Genomic DNA, 18,915 nt, shown 5'->3' with positions numbered 1-18,915 from the left:
AAGTACATAAAAGAAAAAATATGCCATTTTACATGATTATAGTCAAATATATTTTATTTTTTCTTCAGAAAAAACACAACATTGTGAGAATTTTTTTTATAAGAATTGGTCGGATATACCTTAAGAAAACAATATTCTAAGAAAAAAGTAAAAAAAAAATAAAAAAATAAAGGTGTGCCATCAAATATATTGTGAAACGAGTCATATTTAAAAAGAATAATAAAATATTTGCAATATTGTGAGGAAAACGTTGTCATACAATATTTTTTAGGAATATTCAGAGAATTTAGTTTTTATTTGACAAAATTCTGTAATTTTTCTAACAATATATTCAAATAAATTATGAAAAAAAGTTTTATATTTTGGGAAAAAGTTTGTAATATTGTAGGGAAAATAGTTATTTTGAGAAAGACATTTAAAAATTTTACACGAAAAATTATGCCATTTTTGATTGAAGTCAAATATATTGTGAAGAAAATATTATTTTTAGAAAAATGCAAGATTTTGTGAAAAATTTTATTCAACAAGAATTGAAGTAGGCCCTGCGATGAGGTGGCGACTTGTCCAGGGTGTAAACCGCCTTCCGCCCGATAGTAGCTGAGATAGGCTGCAGCGCCCCCCGCGAACCCGAAGGGAATAAGTGGTAGAAAATGGATGGATGGATGGATGGAATTGAAGTATTTAAATATTATATTTTAAGAAAAAAGTTTGGGTTTTTAAAGTATGCATTTTACATGATTGAACAAACACACTTTTACATACATTGGTTAGAAATATCTTAACAATATTCTAATAAAAAAGTTGAATTATTTTTAAGAAAAAAGTATAACATTTTACATGATTAAAATCAAATATATTGTGAAAAAAGTCATATATTTTTTAGAATATAAGTTGCAATATTGTGAGAAAATTTTGTCAAACAGGAATTAAAAAAAATATTCAGAGAATTTTGTTTTATTCAATTAGTAATATTGTGGGAAAAATAGTTGTCGGGGTATTTGAGAAATAATTAAAACATTTTGAAAGAACATTTTTTGCAATATGGTGAGGAAATGGTTGTCATACATTTTTTTTCAGGAATATTCAGAGAGTTTAGTTTTTATTTAACACAATTCTGTAATTTTTCTAATAATAAAATCCAATACATTATGAAAAAAAGTTTTGTTTTATGGGAAAAAGTTAGTAATATTGTGGGAAAAATATTTCTAATTGTACAAAAACTTATGTCGCGGTATTTTGAGAAAAAAGGATGCCATTTTTGTTTTAAGTAAAATATATTGTGGAAACAATTTTTTTTTTTAGAACAATGCAGAATTGTGTGAAAAAAGTTATTTTACAAGAATAAAAATAAAGTATGACATTTTACATGTTTAATGTCAAATATATATATACAAATATTAACAAGTATTAGTGATATTATTATTATAAATATTAACAAGTATTAGCGATATTGTTATTAAAATATTAACAAGTATTAGCGATATTGTTATTATAAATATTAACAAGTATTAGTGATATTGTTATTATAAATACTAACAAGTATTAGCGATATTGTTATTATGATTATTAACAAGTATTCGTCATATAGTTATTATAAATATTAACAAGTATTGGCGATATTCTTATTATAAATATGAACACGTATTAGCGATATTGTTATTATAAATATTAACAAGTATTAGCGATATTGTTATTAAGTATTAGTGATATTGTTATTATAAATATTAACAAGTATTAGCGATATTGTTATTATGATTATTAACAAGTATTCGTCATATAGTTATTATAAATATTAACAAGTATTGGCGATATTGTTATTATAAATATGAACACGTATTAGCGATATTGTTATTATAAATATTAACAAGTATTAGCGATATTGTTATTATAAATATTAACAAGTATTAGTGATATTGTTATTATAAATATTAACAAGTATCAGTCATATTGTTATTATAAATATTAACAAGTATTAGTGATATTTTTATTATAAATATTAACAAGTATTAGCGATATTGTTATTATAAATATTAACAAGTATTAGTGATATTGTTATTATAAATATTAACAAGTATCAGTCATATTGTTATTATAAATATTAACAAGTATTAGTGATATTTTTATTATAAATATTAACAAGTATTAGCGATATTATTATTATAAATGTCAACAAGTATTAGTGATATTGTTATTATAAATATTAACAAGTGCTAGCGATATTGTTTTTATAAATATTAACAAGTATTAGCGATATTATTATTATAAATGTTAACAAGTATTAGTGATATTGTTATTATAAATATTAACAAGTGCTAGCGATATTGTTTTTATAAATGTTAACAAGTATTAGTGATATTGTTATTATAAGTGCTAACACAGACAAACTATTTATAGCGTTGACGTGATCACTTCCTGTGTGTCTATGTTTCCATCATGCAGTGGTCTGCTGCTTCTTCTGTAAATTTATTCTAGACCATAAATCATGCATCTCACCTAAAAAGTAGATGGCTGAGGATATAATCCAACAAGTTGGGACACTTTAACAGTCATTTAGGACCTGCCACTGGTGAGAACGACACCAAAATACGCTTGTACCTGCAGTACGTTGTGCTCACCTGTCTGACCCGCGTGAGGGTGTCTCGGGTGGTAGCCACGGCAACGATGGCCTTGTTGCCCGCCGGACTTGGCTGCAGGGACAGCGAGAGTCCCGACACAAAGTCCACCTTCAAGTCTGTGACGCTCACCTTGTCGGCCAGCACCGTCACGCTCCTCTCGGCCAACACCGACCCCGTCAGCGGGGACAGCACCTGCACACGAGAACATCTTCTTAATCTAAATCTTTTTATTAATATCATGATTTATATGTAAATAAAAATATCATGTTGACGTAGTGATTTTAGCGTCACCTGCACGGCCGTCGTGCCCACAGCCCTCCCTTGCAGCAACACTCCGTCTTGGAGTCTCACCAATTGTGGGTTCAGCACTTTTAAAAAAGGGCGCACAAGATTGGTCACATCCACCTGTCAATCAAAAGAGGCTTTATTCACATCCACCTGTCAAAGGAAGTTGTATGTATTGGAAGAAGGTGGGCGTGGTCAATGTTTACCCGCCAATCAGGACCCAGGAAGTACTCAAGAGGCTGGGAGTCGGCTACAAAGTGTGTGAGCACCCTGAGTGGGGAGTGTTGGTACTGCAGCATGCACCCTCGGCCCTTCCTCATCTCCTCCTCTTCTTCGCTATTCCAACTTGGCCTGACACACACACACACACACACACAAAATATGGCCGACCAGTGAGTCAACTGGCATCATGAGGCAGGAGCCACGCCGCTAAGGACGCCGAAATAACATCCATGAACATATGGAGAAGCTGCTGATGGTGTGTTTGACATGTTTCAGTTTGTTCTGACTCTACTAACTGGACGATGTAACTTTACTTTTGTTACACGATCTTAAATATCGATTGCTGTCAACTCAGACTCAAAAAGCCTGTGTGAAAAAACAACAACAGCAGTTGCGATTGTTACACAACAACAGTTCCGATTGTTACGTGACAACAGTTCCGATTGTTACGCGACAACATTTCAGATTGTTACGCGACAACAGTTCAGATTGTTACACAACAACAGTTCTGATTGTTACGCGACAACAGTTCCGATTGTTATGCGACAACATTTCAGATTGTTACACAACAACAGTTCCGATTGTTACGCGACAACAGTTCCGATTGTTATGCGACAACAGTTCAGATTGTTACACAACAACAGTTCCGATTGTTACACAGCAACAGTTTCAATTGTTACGCGACAATAGTTCCGATTGTTACACAACAACAGTTCCGATTGTTACGTGACAACAGTTCCGATTGTTATGCGACAACAGTTCAGATTGTTACACAACAACAGTTCCGATTGTTACACAGCAACAGTTTCAATTGTTACGCGACAATAGTTCCGATTGTTACGCGACAAAAGTTCAGATTGCTACACAACAACAGTTCCGATTGTTACGCGATATCAGTTCCGATTGTTACGCGATATCAGTTCCGATTGTTACGCTAAAATAGTTCTGATTGTTAAGCGACAACAGTTTTGATTGTTAAGCAACAACAGTTCCGATTGTTTCACGACAACAGTTTCAATTGTTACGCGACAACAGTTCTGATTGTTACGATTACAACAGTTCCGATTGTCACAACGACAACAGTTCAGATTGTTACGCGACAATAGTTCCGATTGTCACGATGACGACAGTTCCGATTGTTACACGACAACAGTTTTGATTGTTACGCGACAACAGTTCCGATTGTTACGACGACAACCGTTCCGATTGTTATGCAACAACAGTTCAGATTGTTACACAGCAACAGTTTCAATTGTTATACAACAACAGTTCCGGTTGTTACGCGACAACAGTTCAGATTGTTACACAACAACAGTTCTGATTGTTACGCGACAACAGTTCCGATTGTTACGTGACAACAGTTCAGATTGTTACACAACAATAGTTCCGATTGTTACGCGACAACAGCTCAGATTGTTACGCGACATAAGTTCTGATTGTTGCACGACAACAGTTTTGATTATTAGGCGACAACAGTTCCTATCGTAACGACGACAACAGTTCCGATTGTTACGCGAAAATAGTTATGATTGCTAAGCGACAACAGTTTAGATTGTTATGCAACAACAGTTCTGATTGTTTCACGACAACAGTTTCAATTTTTATGCGACAACAGTTCTGATTGTTACGACTATAACAGTTCCGATTGTTACGCGACAATAGTTCCGATTGTCACAATGACAACAGATACGATTGTTACACGACAACAGTTTTGATTGTTATGCAACAACAGTTCCGATTGTTACACGAAAACAGTTCCGATTATTACGACGACAACAGTTCAGATTGTTACGATGACAACAGTTCTGACTGTTATTCGACAACAGTTTCGATTGTTACACGACAACCGTTTCGATTGTTAACGCAACAGCGAAGCAGCTAAAATAGACACTGTGGAGGGGAGCGTGGTCTGCGGGCCTGCCGCGGAGTGGGGTGTCTAAGGACCGGCCTCGAAGCCAGCGGCAGGTGAGTGGATTGCCCAGCTGGGACTGGTTATCTAATCACCTGTCGCCCTTATTAGCAGCAGCCGGGCCGAGACATGTGGTTGGAGTTGGAGCCAGAGAAAGACACACGTCCAGAGACAGAACAAGGAAGAGCAGAGACACGCCGGACTGGAAAGTCCAAAATATATTGCTGGAAAGCAATCCCTTCCTGTGTGTAGGACAATAAAAACTTGCTCAACCCTGTACACCGGGCTCAAGACATATCTATCGGACTCAGGAGAACCATACACAAACAAATACGCTCACAGACACCTTAAAAGTCCACTTTCCGACTGCACGTGATGTCATTAAACAAGTGTAATTGTTTGTACGACATACTTTTCGTACAATATGTTAATTATTGTGTTTTTATTTTTGAAAGTCATGGCAGGGAAGGGGGACACTATTTGGAGATATGTTCCCATGATGTCGCCATCATCCCCTCTGTCAGGCAGCGCCTTGGAGAATACATTTCTGCTTTGGGCCCCAATTTATTTCGGGCAAATCGTCCAATTTCCTGACCTGGTTGTGTCTCCTGCTGAGTATTGAGCGTTTTAGGACGTGAACGTAACCAATTGTTGTCATCATGGTTCATATTGAGTGCAAAATAATGACTTCGCTGCACTGCAAACAGCCCACTAACCTTTTTCTCCAGGGCAACTGTACTTCCATGTTGAGCACTCATGCACACGTTAAAAGTACATCAGCAATAACTGGGAAAAAAACAGTTGCTTTGACCTGGTTCATGCATACTGTACATAACACATCTAAACTATTCAAAGAAAATGCAATTAGATTTCTTTATGCCACCATCACCACTAAGTGTGATGATAACCGTAGAAGCAGAATAGGTGTTTTATGACTATTGTATTTCATGCATGTGATGAGGTAGAAGTATTAATACTAGACTAGGAGAGATTGAATGTGACAAACACTGAATGTTCTTGTGATGGAAAACATATTTGTATCTTTGCACTGTGTCATTACAAACAGCAGTATTTCTGTAAAAAGCGCATTCTGACCAGAGAAGGACTTTGTCCACATGATTCACTGTGAAACTATCTCTTCTCCCTCCTCGTCTTCTCATTTGAAAGTATCGGCTTCTTCATTCCAGTTAACAGTGCACCATTGTCTCCACTGAGTTGCGTCAAATGCTCTCTCCCCCCTCCAAACTGAGCCTACTCCCTCCTTCCCACCTTGTATTCAGTGTACAAAAAATAACACATCTCTCTTTTGATTGCACACTCCTGACAAACTTTGCTATGAATGTGACCTGTGCCTTTTGAAATGCCCGAGCTTTCAAATAAATCTAAGAAAGACACTTTTGTTTGACTATTTGGTTAGAAAACGTCCAACGCATTCTTACTTGCGGTTGCTGGTTGTAATCGGGACTCTCCAGCCCTTAATTTGATGGAGTTCGGGGTCGGCGACATCGATGGTCAGCGGCAGTTGGGGCGTCCACACGCTCATTTCCAGCTGCGCGCTCAGAAACGCGTACATGAAGTTGATCATCACACTGCTCTTCCCTCTCAACTCCTTCCCCGTCACAAAAACGTAGTCGCAGCGCTCAGACACCTGCGTGCAAGTAAAGAAGCAGTGCAAGTTTATACATATTGTCAGGCTCTGCAGGTAAACATTATCTTGATGTCAAACAGAAAGTAGCTAAAGTGCAGCTTGGAAGTGCACAGGGAGCAAAAACAGCAAACAACTCAATGATCGAGTACAGGGAAGGCTGGTTTGTAAAGGAACCTGATTGGCAACATGGAACAGAGCAGGAAGAGGGTGACAGCGCTTCAGCCAGAAGAGTGGCATAGGCAAAAATTAAATGAAAATAAAAGTGCAGGAAAGAAACCTGACATTAGTGTGCCGCGGCACAGTGGTTGAAAAACACTGCCCTAGACATTCAAGCCTTTCAGTTCCACTCATAGTGCACTCATATGCTATTCCTCCTGAAATTGCAGAGTCTAGTTAAAAATATGTAAATAATTCATCCATGTGCTTCATGTCAATCCTTGAATACATGTATAATACACGTATGAGGGTAAATACACACGTCCTTGCACCGTGTACACAGTGTGTGGTTTCTGGCTTTAACTTCCATGCCATCACTGACCTTGTTCTAAGAGGGGTTGCTGACCCAAACAGAGCTTAGCAGCGATACAGTAATAACAGAGTATCATCGTCCTTGATGTTTAGTGCTTACCTTCAGCACGTCTCTGTCGGTGGACCTGCAGCTGACAAAGCTGCTTACATCGCTCACAGAGCCGTTGGCCTCCACGGCCAAAGTTTTCACGGCTACTTTCAACATTTTGCCCGTCAGCACTGCAGTGTTCAACAGCTCGGAGCTCTGGAGAAGGAAAACAAAAAGGCATTTAGTGAAAGAGTTGAGGAACATGATATCAACTCGCTACTCGCACATGTTACTGTACATTCCAAGACTCGAATAGTTTTTATTCGTGGTACTCTGCACTGTCAGTAATGTCACTTTATCTATTGACTTTTACTATACAGGTGTTGTTCTCATACAGGGGGGGGCCTGTGATTTTTTTAAACAACACATTTAAAAAATACTTGGATTAAAAAAAAAAAAAAGTGGAATAAAAGAACACACAGTTGCAATGTAACAAGAAAATGTTGCAATATTGACGAATTACACAAAGCTGCCATGCAGTTCTTTTTTTTTAGACAAAAAAATAATAAAAACGTATAATCGACGGAGAGATCTGAAGTTGATCTCGAGCTGAACGTTTGTTCACCAAGTATCAGCATAATGGCCAACATTAAAATACAGTAACGTAGTAGACCTAAGTATTCATTAAGTACCACTATAATGACAACATTAAAATACAGTAATGTAGTAGGCCTAAATATTCATTAAGTAGCACCATAATGACAACATTCAAATACAGTAGCATAGTAGACCTAAGTATTCATTAAGTACCACTATAATGACAACATTAAAATACAGTAATGTAGTAGGCCTAAGTAATAATTAAGTACCGCCATAATGACAACATTCAAATACAGTAGCATAGTAGGCCTAAGTATTCATCAAGTACCACCATAACGTCAACATTAAAATACAGTAGCATAGTAGACCTACGTATTCATTAAGTACCACCATAATGACAACATTAAAATACAGTAGCATAGTAGACCTAAGTATTCATTAAGTACCACCATAATGACCAACATTAAAATACAGTAGTATAGTAGGCCTAAGTATTCATTAAGTACAGTAGCATAGTAGACCTAAGCATTCATTAAGTACCACTATAATGACAACATTAAAATACAGTAGCATACTAGGCCTAATTATTCATTCAGGACCACCATAATGGCAACATTACAATACAGTAGCATAGTAGACCTACGCATTCATTAAGTACCACCATAATGGCAACATTAAAATACAGTAGCATAGTGGTAAGTATTCATTAAGTACCACCATAAACACAACATTAAAATATAGTAGCATAGTAGGCTTAAGTATTCAATAAAACAGGGCAGAAGTTTTATTTAACAAGTACATTTAATATATTTGGCCACTGTAACATTACACACAGTTTGAACAGTAACACTGTTTAAATATTTAATGAAGTCTGCGTACCACTAGTGGTATACATTCCACAGTATGAGAATCATTGTTTTAGAGATTTTAAACGTTAAAAGTAAAAAAATAAAATATATATTGATATATGACATATTTTAAACAATTTTATGAACGTGGCCTTTTGGATCCCCGAGACATTTAGTCCGATTTTGTTTTAATCGTTAAAAAAATACTAATAAATTAAAAAACAATGTTGTGTTGAATTATTGACCTATTTAAAGCTTCAATTGCTTTACATCAAATATTCTATTTTAAATATTTTTCGGGAAAAATTGCATATTTTGTGTTTTTGCCATAAAAACTCTTTTTGTTTGTTTGTTTTTTACAAAAAGGGCCTAAAATATTTAAGATATATATGACTTCTCTCTCTTGGCACTTGGTGAAGGCGGTCACATTCCCATCCCCTCTCTGTTTCTGCCCACTTGCCTCTTTGTCTTGTTTAAACTTTTTAAGAGCCTCCTTTTCTGCGCTGTCCTCCCAAATCTAAACATGGAATTGATAAGCTGGACTCTCGACTCAATTGACAAAATGTTCCCGATGAGTAAAAGAGGTTCGGAGGAACCTTGCTGCCCTGAAGGAACGTTTGCTGCGGGGTACGTGGGGGACTGGTGGGAGAAATGGAGAGTCTTCTCAGTACTTTCCATGGAGGACGTGGAAGACATCTTTCTATTTGGAACCGTGATCGCAGGGCATCTGCTGATTGGACTGAAAATTGGTTGGTTCTATCGTCACATTCGGAAGACGATGACAGCCGACCTAGGAACCCAAAGGCTGCCGGTCGCATTGGAGGGCATGGGTCAGGCTGTGGGAACACAGACTGTGGCCATTTCAGAACTGAATGGTAAGTTGGACAACATCACTGAAAGACTTACTGAAATACAAAGATTGATCAACTGAGAGCCAGAATGGACGATTAGATCAGACAAGCCAAGGACATGTCTGCTCGCTTGGAAAACAAAAATCCTTATCTACCATTGGACTCCCTCAAATGGCCTTGACGCTGCTCACAACATACGAAGGATGTTCTGAAAACATCCCTGAAGGACATCACAGGGATCGCCGCTCTCCCTTCTCCAACAACACCTGGGAGTTGAACTTGGCTCGTAACGCCTGCAGAGCGACTCCAGGCCTACAGACACAACATCACTACACCCTGGACAATGGCCATATGCACACCCACACCCACAATGCAGCAGCGCCCCTAGGTGCTAGCAGCTTCCCTCTCCACAAATCAGAGCCCAGTCTGAGATTGACTTTTTTTTTTACTCATCCCTCCCCCAGCGTCTACCTTTTCCCCACCTTTTATGGGGCGCCGTTTAGTGGCGACCCAGCAGCGTTCCTGTCCTGTCAGGTTTGTGGTGAAAATGAAATGTCGTTCGTTGTACTTGTGCAATCACAAGCATACCATAACTTTATGTCAACAAATAGATATGAAGTTGATCTATAAATATTTTAGCCTTTAAAACAGGGATGTCAAACTCATTTTCATTGAGGGCCACATCGCAGTTATGGTTGCCCTCAAAGGGCCGCGTTTAACAATGAGTAATATATGAATATACATGTATATATATATATAATACATTAACTATATTTTTTTTTACATAAGCTGCAAAAAAATATAAACATTTTACTTTAAAAACTGGCATCTCAGTCACCAGAATTTTACAGTAAAAGCAGTGTTTTTTTTTTACAGCATATAAAACAGTTGAATAAATGGAATGGAATGGAGAAACAATACCGCTGTTTTTAGCTGTAAAATTCCAGCAACAGAGCTGACCGTTTTTTGTTTTTTTTACCGTAAAATCTTGTTTTAATTTTTTTTTGTTTGTATTTTAATGTCTTAGTGTCATACTGTATATGGAAAAAAATAGTAGCAACATTTATTTTACTGTAAAAGAACTCCAAACTAAAAAATCTATTGTCAATTTTACAGTGTACAATTTGATTGATAAATTGTTTTGAAATCATAAGTCAAGCAGATATTTAAGTACAGTATTTATCTTTATTTTAACAAAAAATATTTTTGGAATACATGATAATATATTTTGATAAAAATTTAATTTGAAAACATATGCAATTTCATGCACTACATGATTTTTAATGTCAAAAGGGAAATAACAAATATATTTAGTAAGAATAGATTAAGCATTTTATTAATGCATATTATTTTTAGGCTTTCGCGGGCCACATAAAATAATGTGGCGGCTAAGGCTGCAGCTAACGATTATTTTTCTATCGATTAATCTATAGATTATTTTTTTCGATTAATCGGTTAATCTATAGATTATTTTTTCGATTCATCTATAGATTATTTTTCCTTTTACCGATTATTTTTTTATTCAAAATGAAGATGAAAAAATAAATGCAGGCCAGTTTTTTCAAAAGGCATGGCTTTTATTTACAAAAAAAAAGAAGTATGGCCACTCAGTCAACATTGACAACAACATGACAAAATATTCTGTAACAATGTAAACATTTAAAACTTTTAACATTTAACAAAATTAAAAGTAGCTTATTTGCTTTTTAATGTGCAAATATAAAAGTAAACATCCAGTGCAAATCGTAATATTCTGCAATAGTATAAGCATTTCAAAAGTAAAAGTATTGCTTATTTGCTAAAATGTGCAAAAATAAAGATAAACATCCAATACAAAAAAGTGCCAATCTAAATATTCTGGAGCACTGTAAACATTAAGTATTGCTTTTAAAATGTGCAAAATAAACATCCAGTCCAACACAGTACACAATAACCAATTCTACTCATTCCAGTGAGTGACTAACAGTTGTAATGAAGAAAGGTTAGCATGTCTACATGCTCTGGTTCTTTTCTTGTTTACAATATTCCCAGCAGCTGAAAATAGGCGCTCAGAAGGGGTCGATGTGGCTGGAACTGAGAGCTAATTACCGGTAGCCTTCACCTCAAGCCAGGACTGCGAGTGAGCTGAGCTCCAGTTTATATTCCTAGAAGGTCAACGGGCTCATAGTAGGGATATGCGTATCGATCCTGTGGTATCGACATATCGATACTCACACGCTACTCATTTGGCATCACTTTTCTGAAAAAAGTATCGATATAAACCTAAAAACGGCGTGTGGGGGGTGCAAGCATCACTTTCAGATGTTTTTGATGACTTACTTAACTTACTATGTGCTGGGACACCCCTGTACCTGGCAGAGTATAGAGCTGGCCCAGTCACGTGACAGGAGACAGCGAATGAGCGTCGTCAACGTGCAACACACACACAGCTAGCCGACAGCGATGCAGCCAGGCATATCCAGTGTTGTCCAATTGTTGACTTAAAACAGGCATTGTTTTTTGTTTTTTTTTAGTAATGTTTACTGAATATTTTTGTTTAAATGATTATCCTAAATTCAAATAATTTCCACACAGGGGAATTTACTGTTAGTTGAAAATTGCTTGAGTATTTAAAACAAGATAAGAAAGAGATAAAATTTGGAGATTCTTCATCTTTGCATTACAGTTTTATTTTTTTCCAAGAAAATCTTGAAATATATGATTGAATGTGATTTTGGTTTTAATCCGTAACATCATTTCTTACATTTCGAAAACATTAGCCTATTTCATATTTCATTAATTGCTAATTATATCACAAACTTTAAAAAATAACTGCAGCTTCTTGCGATTCGGATTTGACAGTTAATTGGAAAGCCCTAATATCTAATTATTATTATATATAATATATAATTATTATTATATATAATATTTAATTTATTTTTCATATTTATGTTATTTATTTTAATTTTACTTTTATTATATATTGACCATAATAAATGTGGTATAAATGGTCTGTATTTGTCTTGTGATTTGTCTTAAATAATAACAATAGTAATAATATTTTTGACTGACAAAAATTGCCAATAAGAAATTAATGGTATCGGTATCGGTATCGATGAAAAGGCAAGATAAAGTATCGGTATCGTATCGAATCCTAAAAGTGTGGTATCGCCCATCCCTAGCTCATAGTGATGTTACTAGTAGTTGACTGGGAGGTGTTTATTGTCATTTGGGGAGAGTCCGCTGCCTGATGCTCACCTGCTAAACACCTATCTGCTCCACGCTGAAGCGCTGACTACATGCGCTCTGAATACACACTGCTGATTGGCTGGTAACGTTTTGAATACGCACTGCTGATTGGCTGATAACGCTTTGTATAACGCTTTGTGTGTACCAATCAGATGGTTGTGTGGGTGGGACAATGCTGCGTGCTGAGACAGAGGCAGCCGCAGAAGGAGCGAAGCAGCTTGTTAACACTTTAGCAGCTAAAGTTAGCTTTAGCTTAGAAACTCGTTCGGTACACCCCCGTACCGAACCGAAAGCCCCGTACCGAAACGGTTCAATACAAAACACGTACCGTTACACCCCTAGCAGATACAAATGACACATTCATGTTTTTGTGTAATGATGACAACGTATACTCGCGCGGACGATTGACTAGTTGATGGTTTTCTTTTCAAGTGTTCGTTCATAGCCGTTGTGCTGCTATGATAGGCCATTACGCTCAACACAGTGTGCATACAACAACTTTAATAGGCCGTGTATTGAAATACTCCCACACTTTTGATCACTTTTGGCGTGATTTTTTCCCCCTCGCTCGCACAGTCTGTTTTGCGCTCCGCCATGACGGTAGTGTGACGTAAATATGCGACGCGTCGACGCACAAAAACGGCGTCGACTACGTCGACGCGTCGTTTCAGCCTTAGTGGCGGCCCCCGCGCCTTGAGTTTGACTCCTGTGCTTTAGAGTAAAACAAATATATGTATTAATGACTGAGACCCTTTTGGGTCCCCGATACCTTTAAGTTAAAGTACCACTGATAGTCACACACACACACTAAGTGTGGTGAACTTACCCTCTGCATTTGACGAGGAGAGCAGTGAGCATTAGCGGTGGTGGCGCTCAGGAATCATTTTGGTGATTTAACCCCTGATTCCAACCCTTGATATAGTCTTTGGTATGACTCCGCCGGGGTGTGAACTCACGACCTACCGATCTCAGGGCGGACACTCTAACCACAAGGCCACTGAGCAGGTTAACATCAAAGGGAGTTCTAATTGCCAAAATAGATACTGAATACAATATCAAAATAGCCCTATGGTACTTTCATTTTTCAGAGTGTGGCCCTCAGTGGAAAAGGTTTGGACACCCAGTTGTGAAGCATGTGAAGATAAAGCGTCCAAAAAGGTGTGGATTATAATAAAAAGGTATTATATGATGTTATCCCTCACAGTAACACCTCAACCTGATGACCTGCCCCCTGTTTCACCTTCTCTTCCAACATGCTTATCAGCTGTGCTTCCACACTTGGACTGGCACAAGGACTTAAAGATGCTCTCCACTTAATAAGATCTCTGCAGTTTTAATTTACTTCAGACGCTGCCTCTAAGAAGCTAAGGCTTTTCCCCCCCGTCCTGCAAAGACAGAAGCAGCGGGGCAGATGTTTGGCAATCTGAGCTGGCTGGATTGACAGCTGCTGACCGCGATTTGAAAAAAGACACATTTTATTGGAGCCAACCTTAAGCCAGTGGGTCAGCGCAGCATCAGCTGCTCAGTAGGCGGCGCCGTGTTGCTGCAATCGTCTCATTTACTCTGCGTGTAGTACTATTGCAGTTGTATTGTGTACTAGTAGTAGGGTTGTCCCGATACCAATATTTTGGTACCAAAATGTATTTCGATACTTTTCAATGCTTTTTGATACTTTTCTAAATAAAGGGGACCACAAAAAAATGGCATTATTGGCATTATTTTAACAAAAAATCTTACGGTACATTAAACATATGTTTCAACATTGAACATATTAGACAACTTGTCTTTTAGTAAGTAAACAAACAAAAGCTCCTAATTTGCCTGCTGATGTATGCAGACAAATTCTAATATCTCTTGGGAGGAGCGATTGCATTAGTTGTATGACAAACACTCAAATGTCCGTGTGGCAACAAGTGTACTATGACTATGTGGATTATTTTGGATTTTGCCTGTATTTCTATGACGCAAAGAGGTGGTTCTTAGCATGAATAACTGGCGGGAGGAGTGACTGCATGAATCATGACACAGACAGAGTGCATGTGCTTGTGTGACAACAAGTGTATTGCAGACTATGACTATGTAGATTAGTTTTGTTATGAAATGTGGTGGTTTTTGGCATAATTAACTGGTGGGAGGAGTATATACATAACACATATGAATTGCACGTGTGCAATTGTGCATTGTGGCATTTCTGCACATGTTTATCTGGTGGGAGGAGCGATTGCATTAGCTGTATGACAGATACTGTATGCAAAGAGCAAATGTTTGTGTGACAACAAGTCGATTGGAGACTGATTATGTGGATTATTTTGATTCTTTCTGGCTATCTCTGTTACGCAATGACGTTTATTTACATTAATAACTGGTTGGAGGAGCGATTGCATTAGTTGTATGACAGATACCATGCGCAAAGAGCAAATGTTCGTGTGACAACAAGTCTATTGGAGACTATGACTACGTGGATTCTTTTGATTCTTTCTGTCTATTTCTGTTACGCAAGGTGGCATCTCTTTACATGCATAACTGGTGGGAGGAGCGATTGCATTAGTTGTATGACAGATACTGTATGCAAAGAGCAAATTTTCGTGTGACAACAAGTCTATTGGAGACTATGACTATGTGGATTCTTTTGATTCTTTCTATTTCTGTTACGCAACGTGGCGTCTCTTTACATGAATAATTGGTGGTAGGAGCAATTGCGTTAGTTGTATGACAGATACCGTATGCAAAGAGCAAATGTTTGTGTGACAACAAGTCTATTGGAGACTATGGCTATGTGGACTACTTTGATTCTTTCTGTCTGTTTCTGTTACGCAATGTGGTGTCTTTACATGAATAACTGGTGGGAGGAGTGATTGCATGCATCATGACACATCCTGTATGCAAAGAGCAAATGTTCGTGTGACAAGTGTGTTGCAGACTATGACTGTGTGGATTCTTTTGATTCTTTCTGTCTATTTCTTTTACGCAAGGTGGCGTCTCTTCACATGAATAATTGGTGGTAGGAGCTATTGCATTAGTTGTATAACAGACACCGTATGCAAAGAGCAAATGTTTGTGTGACTACAAATCTATTGGAGAATATGACTATGTGGATTCTTTTGATTCTTTCTGTCTATTTCTGTTATGCAAAGTGGTGTCTCTTTACATGAATAACTGGTGGGAAGAACGATTGCATGCATTATGCCACATCCTGTATGCAAAGGACAAATGTTTGTGTGACAAGTGTTCTGCGGACTATGACTGTGTGGATTCTTTTGATTCTTTCTGTCTATTTCTGTTACGCAAGGTGGCGTCTGTTTACATGAAAAACTGGTGAGAGGAGCGATTGCATTAGTTGTATGACAGATACTGTATACAAAGAGCAAATGTTTGTGTGACAACAAGTCTATTGCGGACTATGTGGATTGTTTTTATTCGTTCTGTCTATTTCTGTTACCCAAGGTGGCGTCTCTTTACATGAATAACTGGTGGGAGGAGCGATTGCATTAGTTGTATGACAGATACTGTATGCAAAGCGCAAATGTTTGTGTGACAACAAGTCTATTGCCGACTATGTGGATTTTTTTTTCTTTCTGTTTATTTCTGTTACCCAAGGTGGTGTCTCTTAACATGAATAACTGGTGGGAGGAGCGATTGCATTAGCTGTATGACAGATACTGTATGCAAAGAGCAAATGTTTGTGTGACAACAAGTGTGTTGCGGACTATAACTATGTGGATTATTTTGATTCTGTCTGTATTTCTGTGATTCAAGGTTGTGGTTCTTAGCATGACTAACTGGTGAGAGGAGTGATCACATGAATGATAGAACACATATGAATTGCACGCCTGCCTGTCAGTGAGCGAGCAGCACTATATGAACGCAACACTTTTGTTTTTGTTCCCATTTTTCCACACGTTGAAGTCAAAGATGTAAAACTTTGACTATATACACAAAATACCTATTCCTTTTAAATATTGTTGACAAATCTGTCTAAATCTGTGTTAGTGAGCATTTCTTCTTTGCCAATACAACCCATCCCACCTCACAGGTGTGGCATATCAAGACGCTGATTAAACAGCAGGATTATTGCACAGGTGTGCCTTAGGCTGCCCACAATAAAAGGCCACGCTGAAATGTGCAGTTTTATCCTACAGCGCAATGCCACAGGTGTTGCAAGTTTTGAGGGAGTGTGCAGTTGGCATGCTGACTGCAGGAATGTCCACCAGAGCTGTTGCCCGTGACTTCAATGTTCATTTCCCTACCACATACCAAAGACTATAAAAATGGGACCCATTACCTCCCTGCTTGGCACTCAGCATCAAGGGTTGGAATTGGGGGTTAAATCACCAAAAATGATTCCCGGGCGCGGCACCGCTGCTGCCCACTGCTCCCCTCACCTCCCAGGGGGTGATCAAGGGGATGGGTCAAATGCAGAGGACAAATTTCACCACACCTAGTGTGTGTGTGACAATCATTGGTACTTTAACTTTAACTTAAAAAAAAAAAACGTTGTCTACAGAGGTGTTTCAGAGAATGTGGCAGTACATCCAACCGGCCTCACAACCGCAGACCACGTGTAGCCACACCAGTCCAGGACCTCTACATCCAGGAGGCGCACCTCCACGATCGTCTGAGACCAGCCACATGGACAGCTGCTGCAACAATTGGTTTGCATAAGCAATGAATTTCTGCACAAACTGTGAGAAACCGTCTCAGGGGAGCTCATCTGCATGCTCGTCGTCCTCATCGGGGTCTCCACCTGACTGCAGTTGGTCGTCCTAACCGACTCAGGGTAGATGGCATCAGCAAATTTGCTGATGTCAACATTGTGAATCGAGTGGCACATGGTGGGTGCAGGGTTATGGTATGGGCAGGTGTATGTTATGGACAACCAACGCTAGTGCATTTTATTGATGGCATTTTGAATGCACAGAGACGAGATCCATTCACCCGAGACCATCAGCGTGTTTCACTTCCTGCCAATATCCAAGAACTTGGCACAGCCATTGATGAAGAGTGGACCAACATTCCACAGGCCACAATCAACAACCTGAGTGTGGCCTTTCAGAGTGGCCTTTTATTGTGGGCAGCCTAAGGCACACCTGTGCAATCATCATGCTGTTTAATCAGCACCTTGATATGCCACACCTGTGAGGGGGGATGGCTGATCATGGCAAAAAAGAAATGCTCACTAACACAGATTTAGACACATTTGACATAGGTCTTTTGTATATTTAGTAAAAAAACCAAAAGTGTTGTGTTCAGTATATTTGTATTGTGCAAGGTGTTGTTGTGGACTATTAGGCGCAATTTGCAGTGTTGGGACTAACGCATTACAAATAGTAATCTAACGCGTTATTTTTTATATTCAGTAACTCAGTTACCGTTACAACAAGATGCATTACTGCGTTATTTTAAGTTATTTTCTATCTAGTATCGGCTAGAAAATGAGAAGATCTGAGTGTGTTTTATTGGAGCGCTGCGGAAGAGGCGACAAGGAAGAGGCGCCGCGCGCTGTCTGTTTGTATGTGTGTGTGTGGGAGGGGGCGTGTCTGTGTTTACTAACAAGACGTCATGGCGAAGACCGAAGCCGAGTTTCTTAACATGGAGATATTCTCACTACTTTTCTTTTGTCGACCACAAAGAAAAGAACATTTTAGTTAAATGTAAGTTGTGTCTTGGATCAAAGATCCTATCCTAGCAAATCAAATCTACTGAAACAGCTACAAAAGCAACATGCCTTGACGAAGCTAGTAAAGAGAGACACACTTCACCTCCTAAGCAATAGCGGCTGGATTTTAACAAGGCACTGCGCACTGAAGGTACACACACTCTGTCAATTCTCTTATATACTGTTGCTCTTTCATTCTAGACTTCTAGAGTGTTTGATTATCACATCACTCTAAATGTATAGACTATACAATTCACAAACATAAAGAGGGATGCTGGTGGGCCAGGCCAATCTTTTCTTATCTCTAAACTAAAACTGGGGAAAGGTGTAGTGTTCTGGGCTTCAGACATGATTTTATTTCAGAATTCCTTGAGAGAGAAAAACGCCTGATTAGGCTTTGTGTATGTAGTGTGTGCCTTCCTTGGTTTACAGCTATGTTGTTATTATGCTGTTTGTTACTTATTTATGTTATGTTGCAGCTATTTAAAATAGTTTTG

At 38.2% G+C, this 18,915-nt stretch overlaps 1 protein-coding gene across 1 annotated transcript in view; it reads right to left on the bottom strand.

Annotated features, from left to right (window-relative positions):
- Positions 1-18,915, bottom strand: part of LOC133656161 (transmembrane protein 132D-like) — a 64,210-nt gene that overhangs the window by 3,888 nt on the left and 41,407 nt on the right. Inside the window, exons 6-10 of the mRNA XM_062057061.1 lie at positions 7,308-7,451; positions 6,471-6,679; positions 3,107-3,251; positions 2,907-3,020; positions 2,616-2,807 (exon numbers count right to left, since the gene is read on the bottom strand). Coding sequence (XP_061913045.1) covers positions 2,616-2,807; positions 2,907-3,020; positions 3,107-3,251; positions 6,471-6,679; positions 7,308-7,451 — 804 coding nt within the window. The remainder of the gene's footprint in view (positions 1-2,615; positions 2,808-2,906; positions 3,021-3,106; positions 3,252-6,470; positions 6,680-7,307; positions 7,452-18,915) is intronic.

The sequence above is a fragment of the Entelurus aequoreus genome, linkage group LG08 (assembly GCF_033978785.1).
Source record: "Entelurus aequoreus isolate RoL-2023_Sb linkage group LG08, RoL_Eaeq_v1.1, whole genome shotgun sequence".
NCBI lineage: Eukaryota > Metazoa > Chordata > Actinopteri > Syngnathiformes > Syngnathidae > Entelurus > Entelurus aequoreus.
The sequence above is the reverse complement of the archived record's forward strand: the minus strand, read 5'-3'. Positions and strand labels throughout refer to the sequence as shown.